At 36.9% G+C, this 16,585-nt stretch overlaps 2 protein-coding genes across 18 annotated transcripts in view; one reads left to right on the top strand and one right to left on the bottom strand.

Annotated features, from left to right (window-relative positions):
* Nucleotides 1-16,585, bottom strand: part of LOC110259688 (uncharacterized) — a 136,604-nt gene that overhangs the window by 34,896 nt on the left and 85,123 nt on the right. For 3 of the 7 annotated variants that reach the window (XR_014838360.1, XR_014838358.1, XR_014838359.1), the window contains exons 3-4: nucleotides 13,369-13,512; nucleotides 12,745-12,827 (exon numbers count right to left, since the gene is read on the bottom strand). Coding sequence is in view for 2 of the 7 variants with exons in the window: in XM_085014080.1 (XP_084870206.1) it covers nucleotides 11,414-11,536; nucleotides 12,745-12,769 (148 nt within the window). In the remaining 5 variants the exon portion in view is untranslated. Of the gene's footprint in view, nucleotides 1-11,217; nucleotides 11,319-11,413; nucleotides 11,537-12,714; nucleotides 12,828-13,368; nucleotides 13,513-16,585 lie in introns of those variants that run through there. The other 4 variants (XR_014838361.1, XM_085014080.1, XM_085014081.1 and 1 more) reach the window with 4 other exon arrangements.
* Nucleotides 1-16,585, top strand: part of KIAA0825 — a 399,794-nt gene that overhangs the window by 340,480 nt on the left and 42,729 nt on the right. The window lies entirely within an intron of this gene.

Raw genomic sequence — 16,585 nt, 5'->3', positions numbered from 1 at the left:
AAATCAAGAATGTGATTCATATTGGAGGATTCTAGCCCCCATTAAAAAGGCTTAGAAGAAAAATGAATTATAAAGAGAGGCATTACCCTTGCGGAAAAATTTCCTAAGATTTTTACACGTGTTAATTACTAAAAGCAGCATGGAGATTTATGTAAGCATGAACACACTCCTTTTCAACCTAATACTGACAGGTTAGGTTACATACAAGTCCTCTGTACCACCCCACAGCATAGTTCATCTCTTATTTAAATTTCTTTTCTACACAAACCTACTAATGTGCAGAAATTTTGATGTTTCACGCTGTTTCTGAATACAGACACTGCAAATGTGGCAGAATTCTTGGGCTTGGGCTTGTTCAGCTTATTTTCTGAATACTCTTTTTGGTAAAAGAGAAATTTTTTGCAAGTGGAAGTATGGACTTTCTGTGTGTTGGTATTTAAGAAAGATTAAATTTTATCAATATTCCTTTTAGAATTCTTTCTTTATTTATTTTTTTTGTATTTTTGGGGCTTCCCCCGTGGCATATGGAGATTCCCAGGCTAGGGGTCCAATCAGAGCTATAGCTGCCAGCCTACACCACAGTCACAGCAACACAGGATCTGAGCTGCGTCTGCAACCTACACCACAGCTCATGGCAACACCGAATCCTTAACCCACTGAGCAAGGCCAGGGATGGAACCTGCGTCCTCATGGATGCTAGTCGGGTTCGTTAACCACTGAGCCACAACAGGAACCCTAGAATTCATTTCTTTTATATTAGAGAAAGTATTTAGTGCCATAAGCTGAGCCAAACAAAGTTTCTGAAATTAACCCAACTCACACACAAGAGTTCTAATACCTGAAAATATATTCTATGTCCTGAACAATTGCTTTCCAAGCCCCATATAGGTGATTCTTGAAGTGTGGTCTAGGGTGCTCTTTGAAAATGCACATGCACAGATAGACCTCAGCCTCCTGCAGACAAAGCTCTGGGACCCTGGGAAGTGGAATTTTAACAGGAATTCCCCAAGGTGATTCTGAATGCCTAGTGAAACTGGAAAACCACTTTTTCTTAGGTGAATAAGTTCTGATCCACATTTAAGTGAAATGCTTGCTTCTTTCCACCACTGCTTAACACATCTCATCCTTGGGCATGCTATGTTCCATCTGAACATTTCCATGCCTTTGATTAGGCTATGGCCTTCACAGGCCCCAGCCCCATCTTTCTCACCCTCTGATATCCAACTCAAGTATTCCCTCCTATAAGGAGGTTTGGCCTCTCTGTTATCCTAGTCCTTTTGTTTGTATTTTTCATAGCATCACTACCTTCTGCCTTCTATTGCAGTTACCTGTACACATGCTTTATCTCCCAGTTACTAGCTTGTTCACTCCATGAGGTCAGGTCCTGTAGGTCTGTTTATACCTGATACCACCTAACTCATTGCCTTGTGCTATATGTACAGTAAATGACTATAGAATTGAACTACTGAATATTAGATACTAGTTAATTCAAACCCAAGCTTAATACTTTTAAGTCATTCACTGAGATAAGTGTTCCCTCTTACCATGTGCTCAGATTCTTATTAGAATCTCAGAGTAGGTCTCCCTGTAAGCAAAAATATATGAGGTCTGCTATTTTACTTGTTTCTTTGTCTTACTTATCTGCTGTTTGTATAATGTTATTCTGACTTAGATTTTTTTAAATAAACTTTAAAAATATTTTCCATGCAAAAAATATTTGTTAATATTTTAAGTCCTCAGCTGAAACATATATAAAGTATATTAGTTATGCTGGAAAATAAATTACATTACAGTATGCTACTACAGACCATTTGTTTTGTAAATATTTCAGATATTCATTTTTTTTCTTTTTTAACCGGGAACTATATGGCCTTAAATATTTGATAGCTTTGTATGATTAACCAATAGTCAACGGCTACAAATTGTTTAACTGCGTCTAATTTGACTTAAGACTCATATCGTAGACCCTAATATAGTATAAAAACCATGCAAGCCATGGTATGGATTTTCATGACCTAAGGAATAAATTCAGCCTTATTGTAAGGCAAAGGTGTGTTTTACTTTGATCCTCTCTATATTCTAGGAGTACAAAAAAAGATTAGAGTGATGGACAAGTGCTATCAATTTTATCATTCTTGAAAGGAGTATGTCTCTCTCTCCATGTTCTACTTTTCTGTCATATTGGGGTATAATCGACATATAACATTATGCTAGTTGCAGGTACATAACATAATGATTTGATATTTGTATATATTGCAAAATGATCGCCACAATAAAAGTCTAGTTAACATCTAACATGCAGAGTTACAATTTTTTCTTCTGATGAGGACTTTTAAGATTTACTCTCTTAGAGACTTTCAAATATGCAACACAATATTGTTAACTGCAGTCACCATGCTGGACCTTGCATATTAATTGTTTTTAACACCCACAGAAATGTAGAGAAAGACTGTTTGCAGGATATTTTAAAAATTATACTTGAAAAATAAAATAATTCAAGCCAACATGAGCCAAACCTGTTCTAATCAGAATAGTGATTCTTTTTTTTTGTCTTTTTGTCTTTTCTAGGGTCGCACCCGCAGCATATGGAGGTTCCCAGGCTAGGGGTCTAATCGGAGCAATAGCCGCTGGCCTATACCAGAGCCATAGCAACACAGGATCCGAGCCAAGTCTGTGACCTACACCACAGCTCATGGCAATACCGGATCCTTAACCCACTGAGCAAGGCTAGGGATCAAATCCGAAACTTCATGGTTCCTAGCCGGATTCATTAACCACTGAGCCATGACAGGAATTCCAGAAGAGTAATTCTTTATCTACCTCACTCTTCAATTACAACACTCTAGATGAGGAGCAGGAGCTGAGGAGATGCCTCTCGCTGTCTTTCAGTGCCAAAGATAATCAGGGGAGACCAAAATTGGGGCAGAGCTACTTGGAAAAGTTCTGAAGGTCTGGGAAATGATGCTTTTAAAAGGAAGGTGATATGTAAGCTTACCTCTTTCTGACACCTCATGTTGTAAAAAGTGCTGTTGGGGACCACACATTTCATAAAGTTTCTATTGCAGTTTAATAGTTATTTCAGTGGGTTGTGCTTTAACTCAGTTGATAATTATAATAGAACATAAAATGATATTGCATTTTTATTTATGTTAGAGTTCTTGACCATGGGAGCCCCTAGCTATAACTGAAACCTAATTAGGAGAAACAAACATTGCTGACTCAGTTTCTGAATTAGAGAGCAAATGAAACACAGTAACCCCTGATCTAAGAACATAAAATCATTTCAAAATAAATAACTAAACAGGATATACCTTTGAAAAATGCCCTATACTTCTCCAACTAAAAAGGAATAGCAATGGGTATTTTGTAAAACAGAGAAAATTTGATCCATTGCTAATTCCTCCATTCCAACAGTGTATTTCACAAACATCACATGTCAGTTAGGGACAGAGAAATGAAAGCTTAGTCTACAAATGGTTGATGAATAGTAATGAGACTTTATAGAGGAACCTGAAATAGTGTGACAGATAAGCACTGAGAAAGGGAAAAAGGTGAAAACCAGCCAACCTATGATATGAGTCTCTGGAAACTCATGATGCAAGAATTAAAAGAACTCTTGAAGAAGATAAGAATATATATATTTCAGAGAGGCATCTTTGAAGAAGCCACAGAGCACAAATAAACAAAAACCAGCCTGTTCTTCAGAAGGTATCTTGCGTCCCCTGCCTTATCAGCAGAAAGAAACCAACCATGACATATGCATAACACCTGGGGAAAATAAAAAGAAAATAACCAAAAGATGGATGAAGGATATACATCTGAAGAGGGATGGCACAGAGAAACACAGAGTGTCAAAAAAAAACAATTCTCTAGAGTCTCAAAGAAATTAGACAACATGGCCTCTTGAAAAGAGTAAAAAGAGAGTTCAAAAAAGTGATATAATGAAATAACAAGATGAAAATTAAGCTAGAACATTCAGGAATACAGCGTTCCCGCCATGGCTCAGTGGTTAATGAACCCAACTAGCATCCATGAAGATGCAGGCCTCACTCAGTGGGGTAAGGATCTGGCGTTGCCATGAGCTGTGGTGTAGGTTGCAGAAAAAGCTGGATTCCACATTGCTGTGGCTGTGGTGTAGGCTGGAGTCTAAAGCTCCAATTGCATCCCAGCCTGGGAACCTCCACATGCCGTGAGTGAGACCCTAAAAAGCCAAAAAAACCCCAACAAAAAACAAAAACACAAACAAACAAACAAAACAGGAATAAAATGGAGGAGAAACTAGAAATCATTAGAGATATGAATGTGCCATTGAAGGTAATAAAAATTAGAATATATACTCCTGACAACAAAGTGCATACAGGTCAGAATTGAGAAAAAAATAAAAATAAAAAACAAAGAGGATATATCTCACAACCAATTTAGGAAAAAAAATAAAGATGATTATAAAGAAGATGATAGATGTGGCAGATATACAAAGGAGAGCCAATAATCAAAAAATTAGTTTCTGAAGAAAATAGCAGACAAATGGAACAACAACAACAAAAATCTAATATACAAGAAAACTCTCCTGAAGAAAGATTTGATCTGTATATTGCAAGGGACATTTTGTTGTTGTTGTTGTTGTTTGTTTTTTTGCCATTTCTAGGGCCGCTCCTGCGGCATATGGAGGTTCCCAGGCTAGGGGTCTAATCGGAGCTGTAGCTGCTGGCCTGAGCCAGAGCCACAGCAACGCGGGATCTGAGCCGCATCTGCAACCTACACCACAGCTCACGGCAACACAGAATCCTCAACCCACTGAGCACGGCCAGGGACCGAACCCGCAACCTCATGGTTCCTGGTCAGATTCGTTAACCACCGCACCACAACGGGAACTCCTGCAAGGGACCTTTATATCTGAGAAAAACTTTATATAAAATAATCAAGACCAAAACATATGCTAATACAATTTCTGGTATTTAAATACAAAATTATATGGGCATCCTGAGAAAGTCAGTCATATAAAAGGGGGAAAACAGGTTTGTCTAAAACTTCTCCAAAGCAGCACTAATGATAGAAAACAGTGAGGTCATGGCTATTAGTTTCTTGTATGATCTAAGAATTTCATTTGTGGGCAAGTTATCTTTCAAACGTAAAGACAACATTCTTAAGCAGGTAAGAGTTTTGGGATTATAGCACCCGTGATAATCATTATTAGCAAGATATGAATCAAAATAAAATACTAGGTAAAAATACTTAAGATTAAACAATCATGGAAATCTTGTTATATGAGTCAGTGTTGATCTTGAGAATGTAAAAATAATTATGTACCCATTTGTGCACACATATAAACAGACTGTTGGGGCTAGAGAAAAAAGGGAAGTAGTAGCCTGGACCCCTGATGTGTTAGCACTTTACAATCGGCTCTCAAGAGATGCTATTTTAAGTACTGACTTTAACAACTTTCATAATATTTTTTACCTTAAATTTAAAGAACTTGTTAAAGAATTCTAACAACTTAGCAAAGAAACTTCTCAGAAGTCCAACAATTTCTTTTTTTTTCTTTGATTTGTTATGTGTTATTAAAGCCAGGATTTATAGAATTACGCAGTTAAAAATTTTTTTTCATCTATTTGTTTTTGTATGAACATAGGTGCCTGGAAAGACACTCACCAAATGTTGAAGTTATTTCTGAGTAGTGAGATTTTGAGTAACTATTAACTGCCTTCAGTAGACAAGAACATATAGTTTTATGTATGAACAGCTTCAGATACAAAGAAAAAAATGAGTATGAGTTAAATACCTAGAAAACTGGAGTGCCTTTCTGATGTTGTCTTTTATATATGTTTCCTATTCATTTCTTTCTGGGAAAATAAAATTAAAAAGTCGAATTCATTTGATCAGTGTATGTAGGATGCACAATGTTAATCTTCAGAGGAATTACAAAGGAAGCTAAAGAAAGTTATTTTTCCCTAAAGAGCTTACCTTTTAACTTGATGGTCTTAGGTTCTTTTGCATTTCTTTGAGTGCAAGTAGGATATGAACATTTTTAACAGAAAAAGGATTTGCAAAGAATCAAACTGAAACTGAGATATTTTTAGGTGGCTCTCTTACTCCTTGTTCACCTAAAATCCATGGCTGTCTTTTCCAAGTAAACTGACAATTTTTTGTTTGGAAATTATTCAAGGTATAAGGCAAGTTTTTAGGAAGCTACTTTAATGTGGGCTTGAAAGAGAAAAATGTTGATCCAAACTCTTTATTATACCTTAAGAATATATTTTAGTATATGTTTCGAGTTACCATTTTGGTTTAAAGGAAACCCTTGACTATATTGGCAGTTATCAAAGAACAAATTTGTCATATTTGCATAAACCACATCACCCCAGTAATAAAAGTGAAAGGTGTGACTCATGCACTGGGACCTAGATATTATAAAATAATTTGTTACTGCTCTAAAGATCCTTTTAAGATAAATCAGCTAAATTATTTACATATCACCTAGTTATCCAAATATTTTATTTCTAATCAACCAGTTTGATCTTTTTTTTTTAATATACTATCATGTTTATAGGATTCTGATTGCATAGTAGTAATGGGGTTAACTTAACTTTTCATTATCATTTTCACAATAGAAGCTAAAACTTTGAAGATTGTGGTATCATTTCATGGTTGTCAAAGCTCCCAGCTTGACATAGTATTTCTTAAAGCTTATTTTAAAGGGTAGGATAGTGGAAAGAATCAGCAGTTATCTAGGTTTATTAGCATAAAATATATGGGGAGGAGATGCGGACTGTATTTAATATGATAGGTAACTTAAAACATTTGTATAAATCAGATAGTCAAGTATCTGCTAAATGGGCAGGCTTCCATTGATTGTGGGTACTTGATTTGTGATCTAGTTTGTTTTTTCAAGAGTAAATTTAAACATGTGATCACCCTCTAGATATCTTTATCCAGTATGTGTCTTAAGTTTAACTGCAGAATTTGAAATGCTTTCTTAAAATTATGAATTTTTACTAAAATTAAGCATGATATAATCAACAGATGATCACTCGCAGAGAGGACTAATAACACTTTTTAAGTGGATAATAACAAATTGCTCACTATAGTTGCTTTTGTAACTTTCAGTTTTGTATATTATTTTGTCCTCCAAGGTAAAAATGACAGAGTGAGCATATTGCATAAAAACCAAGATCATCACTCTTCCACTGTCTATCACCCTGTTTATGCTTAACCAAGCATTTATTTATTAGTTCTTAATGGTAAGGGCTACAAGGTTACTACACCTGAGAGAAAAATCTGTAAGACAGTCTTTCTAATTAATCACTGGGAGGGTTCAGGAAGGTCTAGCTATTTCTGTAAACTGAAGCATTTATGCACTCTATTGCAATTGTTGATCACGAAAACGGCAGGTAGTGCTTTATTTCTTGAAGTTTCTGTACTTCCACTAAGAATAATGAATGAACCCTTTAGGTTTCTGTGTATACACATGGATGCCATCATTAAAACTAGGGCTTCTGTTCACTTGAGGAATGATACGGGGACAGTGCTAAGAAAACAGAACAGTAACACCAGCATCTGAAGAATGATGTTGAAATGCCACCCATGATGCTCTGAATTGACGACCACTGTTTCAGAGCAATCAAGAGTAATAGACCCTGTTAGCTGGGAGTTACCATATCCAGAACAATGTGTGACCAGTTAAAGGAGCTGGAGCACTGTTCCATATTGGTTAATTGTATTGAGTTCACAAAAACTGAAGTGAAATTTGCAGCCGTGCATCAGGTGTGTTCATAACTAACTGACAGTGCTAAGCCTCATTCCTACAATTACCCTGGGTCACTGGGTTGTAACAGTGATAGATAAAATGGCACCTACTCCTGCCATATTTACAAGTCTATTTGAGGTCCCACCCTTCTCTGCCTGTCCTTGGCACCTGCTTATTTTATTTCCTGGTGCAGAAGCCTCTGCAGCCAGAGGTAAAAAGCACTGCTGATCTTAATAGCTCGTTCCTCTAGGCTCTAGCCAGGTTCCTGAATTTGGCAGAGGTCATCACCTAGGCCACACTGCTGGCATAACTTATCTCTTAAATAGAGTAGTGTTCATTTCTTAAGTCCAGCACTTGTAAATAGTGCATAGAAATGTGTCCTTTCTCTGCCTGTGTTCATGTACCTTAAATGTAGCATGATAGGCCAGGACATCTAGGACATCTAATCCTGTACTCATACTACCCCTTGTGATATTTCTCCCCTGCCCCACCATCTCTTCTCATTTCTACAATCCTTACATTCGTATTTTAGTTGCAAGAGATCCAACAAACAGTAGCTTTTCAGTGTTCAGCAGCTCTGTAGATGCTAGCCCATTCCTGGCTATGCTAAGGACATGGCTGTGGGTCCTACTGCATTTTATTGAAGAAAGGAGCCTTCCCTGGTGGCTGCTGCTTTCTGTCCTGTACCAAAGACTCCGTGGGTCGCCCTCAGAGCCTAAATCACCTACTTTTTCCTCTTCATCAAAAGAAGCTTCTTTTCAGTATTACAATATCATGCTTCCACAAAACACTTTTTATGCAGATGCTGCACAGTTGAATAAAAAGAATTTATCTCCAAAAATTCAAAGAAATTAATCACAATGTCCTGATATACATGTTCAAATTCTACATTTCTGGGGAAATTGAAAGAATGATGGAAATATGTTCTTTAAGCAGGGAATATAGCAGAGGAGAACTAATCAAGGAGAAGGGGAGTTTGTATAAAAAGGAGCAGAAAGACAAGGAGTAGGAGATGACAGTTGTCCTGCTGTAGGAATTGTGTTTTTCTTTGTAGATTGGTTTCGTTTGGTAAATGGTAGAGTAAGAAGTGTGACTTCATCCAGCTTGCAGGTCAGTGGTCATGAGATGGAGTGCTGGTTCTGCTTTATTTGGACTGTTGCATACTGGTGGAGTAGATTCTGGCATTCTGAAAGCAGCCCTCCTATAAACATGAAGGTGCTGACTACTGGTGATCAGGCTTTAGGGCACAGAAAATGTAAGAGAATCTGAGGGGCCATGGGCAAATTTCCAACAGCATCTTCCACCGCTGTCATTTATCCATCAGTGAAACCCCTAGGTACTAATGCAGCCATATCATGTTGAAGAAGAAAAGACTTGAAGGAGAGAGCTATGAATTGATCACTGTAACTGGTAACTAAATTTGACTGAGGATCTATAAACACTACTCTGACTTTTAAATAGTAATTTTATACAACTTTGAATTACACATGACTTTAGGATATATGTACTTTTTATTGTTGACTCTCAAATATTTCAAATTGGATAAAATTTAAAAAAATTTTTCATAGTATCTTTTGTGTTCTATTTCGATAATATGAAATCCTCAATTAAAATATGTATTAGAATTTATTGAATTTTTAATATAAATCATTGGTACTACATTTATGTATTCATTTATGTCTTATTTTGTTTGGAATAGTATTTAAAGTAATACTTATACATATGCTTCAGATTATAACCCAGATTCTTTCATAGGTAAAAGAAATCAAACTCAGAAATTTAGAAAATTAATCAGACTCAGTCAATCTATAGTGGAAAGAGTATTGATTTATTCTCAGACAGAAATAGGTATGAATTTTTCCTGTGCATTTGCCCCTGTGACTTTGAGTAAATTACTTCATCTCTCTTAATTGTAGCATTTTTATCTCTAATCTGGAGAATATAATGAGACCCCACAGAGTTAAGAGGATTTGGTGGAATGATGGAGTACAGATAATACTCCAGTGCCTGACATCTAATACTTACCCAGCTAAGGTTAGCTTAGGACAAAAAAATGCCAGACAGAACTGATTAAATGTTACATTTTGGAGTATAGACATTAACCATGAAGTTGAGAGTCGCTAAGGGTTGAAGTAATCAGAGAAGATAATGTAGAAATTTAAAAAGACCTAGAAATATGGACATAATTAAGAGAGTGACTTGGTCCATTTGGGTGCTATAACAAAATACCATAAACTGGAGGGAAAATATACAACAAACATTTATTTCTCACAGTTATGGAGATTGAGAAGCCTGAGATCAAGACACCAGCAGATTCAGTATCTCATGGTAACCCACTTCTTAGTTCACAGGCAGCTATCTTTTTTTTTTTTTTTTATTATAGTTGATTTACAATGTTGTGCCAATTTCTGCTGTATAGCAGTGACTCAGTTATATACATTCTTTCTTTTATATTACTTTCCATCATGGTCTATCCCAGGACATTGGATATAGCTCCCTGGGCTGCACAGTAGGACCTTATTGTTTATCCATTCTGAATATAATAGTTTGCATCTACTCATCCCAAACTCCTAGTCTATCCCTCCTCTACCCGCTCTCCCCTTGGCAACCACAAGTTTGTTCTCTATGTCTGTGAGTCTGTTTTTGATGTAGATAGGATCATTTGTGCCACATTTTAGAGTCCACATATAAGTGATATCAATATGGTATTTGTCTTTCTGTTTGACTTACTTCACTTAGCATGATAATCTCTAGTTGCACCCACGTTAACTGCAAATGGCATTATTTTGTTCTTTTTTATGGCTAAGTAATATCTACTGTGTATATGCACATTTTCTTAATCCATTCATCTGTTGATAGATGTCTGTTTCCATGACTTGATTATTGCAAATACTGCTTCAGTGAACATAGTGGTGCATGTATCTCTTTGAATTATAGTTTTGTCCAGATGTATGCTCAGGAGTGGGATTGCTGGATCATATGGTAGTTCTATTTTCAGTTTTCTGAGGAAATTTCATACTGTTTTCCATAGTGGTTATACCAATTTACATTCCTACCACCAGTTCCCTTTTCTCCTCACCCTCTCCAGCATGTGTTTTTTGCAGACTTATTAATGATAGCCATTCTGACCAGTGTGAGGTGGTACCTCATAGCCATTCTGACCAGTGTGAGGTGGTACCTCATTGTAGTTTTCATTTGTATTTTTCTAATAATTAGTGATGTTGGGCTTTTCAAGACCATCCATATGCAGGCAACTGTCTTTTCACTGTGCACTCTTACAGTGAAAAGCTCAAGGGAACTCTCTGAGGTCTCTTTTCTAAGGGCACTAATCGCATTCATAAGGGCTCCACCCTAAGGCCCTGATTGCCCTTTTGAGGACTCACTTCCAAATACCATCACATTGGGGATTAGGTTTCAACATATCAATTTTGGAGAGATGCAAACATTCCATCTATAGCAGGGAGTAAGAAAATGAAATCTTGCTAGGTGAAGGCATGATGAGACATGCTGAACAACAGCATGGCTGGAGGCAAGAGGAGATAAGGCCAGTCCACTCCAGGTTATCCCTCCATGCCTGACAGTGACAGAAGAGGATGTATAGACAATTCACTTCATTTTGGATTTCTAAAATTTGAGGTAAAATGATACGTGAGTAAAAATATACCTCACCCATTGCTGGAGATGGGATCAGCCACTCTGAAGAGGCTCTAGATTTGGAGAACATTGCCTCATAGCGATAGTTAAACCCATGAGTTCTCAGCATCAGGAGACAATGCAGACCAAGGACTGAAGCTACACAGGATACAACCCAGTTATAAGGTAGCAAGTAGAAAAAGCTCAATTAAAAATAAACGCACCAGGGAGTTCCCATCATAGCATAGCAGAAACGAATCCGACTAGGAACCATGAGGTTTTGGGTTCAATCCCTGGCCTTGCTCAGTGGGTTAAGGATCCGGCATTGCCGCGAGCTGTGCTGTAGGTCGCAGATGCGGATCAGATCTGGCATTGCTTTGGCTCTGGAGTAGGCTGGCAGCTACAGCTCCAATTAGACCCCTCCTCTCTCACTTAGACCCAATTAGACCCCTCCTCCTCCTCTGACACTCACCAGCAATGTGCCTTGCTTTTCCTGTGGGCCCAGACCTTCTCCCGGTTTCCTCTTCTGTGGCATTCCACTCCTCAGCCCATAGCCCCCCTACCCCCTCCATATGCCACAGATGTGGCCCTAAAAAGACTAAATAATAAATAAATAAATAAACCCACCAGAGTTCCAGTTGTGGTTTAGTGGGTTAAGAACATGACTAGTATCCATGAGGATACAGGTTCAATTCCTGCCCTTGCTTAGTGGGTTAAAGGATCCAGGGCATTACCACAAGCTGCAGCATAGGTTGTGGATGCGGCTTGAATCTGGTGTGGCTATGGCTGTGGCGTAGGCTGGAGGCTAATTCGACCAATTTGACCCCTAGTCTGGGAACCTCCATGTGCCACTGGTGTGGCCTTAAAAAGACAAAATAACATGAAATGAAATAAACCCACCAAAAGGGTGGTCAGAATATTAGAAGAAAAGCTAGAACAGTGGCACAGGGATGAAAAAAAGAATAGTATTCAGCAAGAGGGGGTAGCTGGAAGCCTGAGGAGGGCAAGGAGAGGAGAGGGCTATGAGCAGCTGCTTTCTTCCTTAGATGGGTAGAATCAGTGAGCCCTGGAAGGAGAACTTTTGTCCAGGGAGGGACACTGACCAGCTGTTCTCCTCTGTTGGTTTTGCTTTTCCCTTAGATTAGCTAGTGCAGATGATGACCGTTCTGCCCTCCCCTGGTCATGCTCCACACCTTACCCTCAAACCCAGATAACACCTTTTCTAGTGCTTTAGCCCAAAACAACCGTTTTAAAGTCTCCCTGGGATAGGCTAACTCTTTAACAAGAGACTATGGAGTACTAAGAGACAATGGAAGAAAACACACAGGAGGCAGTGCAGAGCATGGACTCTCCAGAACCAGACTCACTTGAGTCAGATCCAGGCTCTCCCATTTAGTGGCTTCATATCTTTTGCAGGTTACTCAGTCTCTCTGTGCCTTGGTTTTCTAGTCTGGAAAATGAGACAGTAATAATAGTACATATTTCAAAGGGCTGTTGTGAGAACCAAGTAGAGTCAATACATTTCAAGCTCTTAGTTGAGTGCCTGGCATATTTGAAGTGCATCATTAAGTATTTGTTATTAAATAAGTACAGAATACAAAGAACTGAAAGAGCAGTATGCATAATGTTTAAGAATTTACTAGTGCCAGACTGCCTGGGTTTAAATCCCAACTTTTCCATTTAGTAGCTGTGTGACTTTGGACAAAATACTTAAGGTCTCTGGACCTCAGTTTCTTCAGCTATAAATTGTGGATATAATACTAACTACTTCATAATTCTGAGGATTCAAAGAGTCAAAACATGTAAAGTGTTTAGTAGGTACTTAATAATTAACAGAATTAGTAGCTCTATGGCTTACCAATGCAGCATTCTAGTCACTAAGCATCACAGGTATTGTTCCATTTTACACCTAATACAGGCAAAGAAAGCCAGCTCCTCTCCCCAAACATGGCATGCCATTGTGGTAGATACAGCTTCTTTCATGTCCTTACCTCTTCACAGTCAGGAGCTAGATTCTCTCACCTACGAAAGCCTGCCCACATTTCTTCTTTGACCTACTCTTCTGCAGTGACTGTGTGTGCTGCTTTCATCCTTCAGATGAACTTCTCAAAGCAACTGGTGTGGGGCGAGTTTTCCTAGAATTAAAACCACTTTTAACACAATAATCGGAACTTAGCATTCATATTAACACAATTTCAGCACAATGAAAATGAAGTTGACATATTAATGTGACTAGAGGAGAAGATAGAAAGGATTTAAAGGTCATAGTTCTAAAAGGTTCCTGCTCTAAAAGCAGACATGCAGGAAAGCAAGTTTCACAATTTAAAAATCTACAAAGAGGTTTTTATGGCAAAGAGCTGGGGGATTTTCAAGTCAGAGACAGTGCACTCAAAGGGAAGGAAATCTTGTAGCTGAATCCTGAACTATGTTCCTTCTGCCCAGAACCACCGTTTCTTGCACTGATGTCTGTGCAGTGCAGGGCAGGTAGCTCCAGCCTAACTTAACTGGTCACCAGACAAACATTCTGCCACCAGCACAGGCAGGGATAGTTCAGAAAAAGTTCTTGTCAACTGAATAAAAAACTGCCTTTATATCCCAGTCATTTGGATGTTTCTGCTTCCAGATACTGTGCAATCAGCAGGTATCCATATGAAGATACTTTAGTCATTTCCTCAAAATAACAATGTATAAACCATAAATAGTAAATTTCTTTTTAGCATAAAAGAAAATCAGATTATTAGAAAGAGAGGCTATAAATCATGTGTTTTATGTCTGAACTTTTTATGTATCATAATAACTAATCACTTGGCTATCAGGGCACTGGGGAAATTACAATAAATTATATTTTGTGGGGTATGCACCACATGACTGAAGCCAAGAATATTACAGAAGTGACCTTCACCTTGTGTGATGTCATAGAAAAAATGATGCTGCCCTAATAACTTCATAGGATTAATTAGTTTCAGAGAACACACAAGAGGCTGCGATGTCACAGAGCTTTTTTATTTTCTTTCCCGTGGGAAGTTGGGCTAATAAAAATGAAAAACATTTCAAGTAGCTAAGGAAGAAAGAAGAGTTGCATGGAGTTAGAAGGAAATGCTTTAGTGCTGTCTGCTTAGAAGGCCTAGTTCTCTTTCTCTGTAAGCTGCAAATCTTATTCTTTTCTTGTGTGTCTTTTCCCATCGACTTGGGAGTCTTTGAAATGACCACTGTCTTCAAAACCTGCTCTGAAGATGGATTTTTTTTTTTTTAATTTGCTGATGAACAGAAATTATTTATTCAGATAGGGACCTCAGCAGATAGGGAGACCTTTATCTGTATAAAATATGCTGCTTTGTTTGGTCTCACTACTTGGATCCCCAGTGGGGGTGGAGGTAAAGTTTCCACAGTCATGCTGATTTCAGATGAATAGATTTGCTGGTGTCAAAGACAGGCGGAGGCACTCTGCTGGCATCTGGGGTACAGAAGGCTAAATCTTCTGAATAGAGCCATTGATGATTACATTTTGGGGAAACTTAATCATAGAGTAATTAGGCTTTAATTCTTAGAGAAACTTACAATTAATTGGATCTTTTATACAACTTTTTTTGTTTGATTTAAAGTACCATGTAGGTTCGTTATAGAAACTTAATTTAAATATGGATTTAATTAGAATTGTTTTATGATTTTAATGAGTCTTAAAAGTCTTTTGATGAGCAGCCTGTATAATTACAGTATTTAAAATGATTGGCTAAATGCATACTTTTATAATCACCTTTCAGGAAACTGTATTTTTATGGAGGCTATTTTTTGTATGATGAATTGTTTCGTTTTATGTTCAGTTTTTGTGGGAATTGGTACTTATTCCTGCCCCTAATCACCCAACTGTTTTCTCTCTAGAATGAAATTAAACTTTCATGGAATCAAAAAGCATCAGGCAGTAAGTAGCACAATGCTACAGTTAAATTTAATAACAGAAATATTTTTGTTTTTACTATAAAGGAAGCTGAATCACTACTAAAACTTTTAGCTGGGGGTAAATTTTCCTATAAAATCATATACAAACAAGTTACCTGAAGACAAGCTCTTTTTCTGTGGGAAAAAATGGGATTTTAGGCAAATGACTTTAAATTTTTCAAAAAATGAAATGTAAAATGGAGTTGTCAACTTGTTAATGCACTGTCAAAACAACGAGAAATGAGCACTTTCAATCTACAAAAAATTTTAAATTAGAAAGGAAAGGAAAACATTACTTTCTCCCCTTTAAGTAGGTCCCATTCCAACCTGTACTGAATCAGATAATTTGCATTTGATATTTTTCTGCTGATTAAAATGATATATTAAATAAATAATATTAGGACACATGTTTTTAATTTCCATTTTTAATGACATTATTATGTTCTAGCCTTTCTCTGTTCTATTTTTAGGTCAAATTATTTACATATGCTTGAAAATCAATAAGTTTACATATTAAAAGCATATAGGAGAAAAAACCATATGGTCATTGCAATAGATGGAGAAAAATATTTGACAAAACCATTTCATGATAAAAATTCTGAGCAAAGAGGGAACAAAGTAAAATTTATCAACTTGATTAAGGGCTGCTGTAAAAAAAACCTACAGCTAATAACAAAGAGACCAGAAATAGGGCAAAGATGTATTTTATTTGATATTTACTGAATATCCTAGCCAGTGCAATAAGACAAGCAAAGAAATAAAAGGCATGCAAATGGGAAAGATATAAGTAAAGTATCCTTTCTTGCAGCTGATATGATGTATAGGTAGAAAACCCTAAGGGAGCCATAAAATAGCTATCAAATTTTATAATGGAAAAGAATCTGAAAAAATACACATATATATTTATATGTAATACTGAATATATCTGTAAAACTAAATATATCTGTAAAACTGAATCACTTTGCTGTATACCTGAAACTAACACAATTATACTTCAATTAAATAAATAAATCTAATAAATGAATTTAGAAAAATTACAGGATACAAGGTCAAAATAAAAACTGGAATTTTTATAAGCTAGCATCAAACAACTGACGATAAAAATTTTCAAGCCTCCATTTAAAATAGCATAAAAAGTACTCAGCAATTAATTTAACAAAAGGTGTTTAAGACCTAAACACTTAAAACTATAAAAAATTTGCAAAGTTAAAATAAAGAAGAACTAAATAAATGATGAAATAGGTTTATGGTTTGAAGATTCAGTATCCCCAA

Source organism: Sus scrofa, chromosome 2 (genome assembly GCF_054392235.1).
Source record: "Sus scrofa isolate SSC_HxYL_T2T_F1_AM1 chromosome 2, Sscrofa_HxYL_maternal_Yorkshire_Landrace_v2.0, whole genome shotgun sequence".
Taxonomy (NCBI): Eukaryota; Metazoa; Chordata; class Mammalia; order Artiodactyla; family Suidae; genus Sus; species Sus scrofa.
This window is presented reverse-complemented; position numbering and strand designations above follow the sequence as displayed.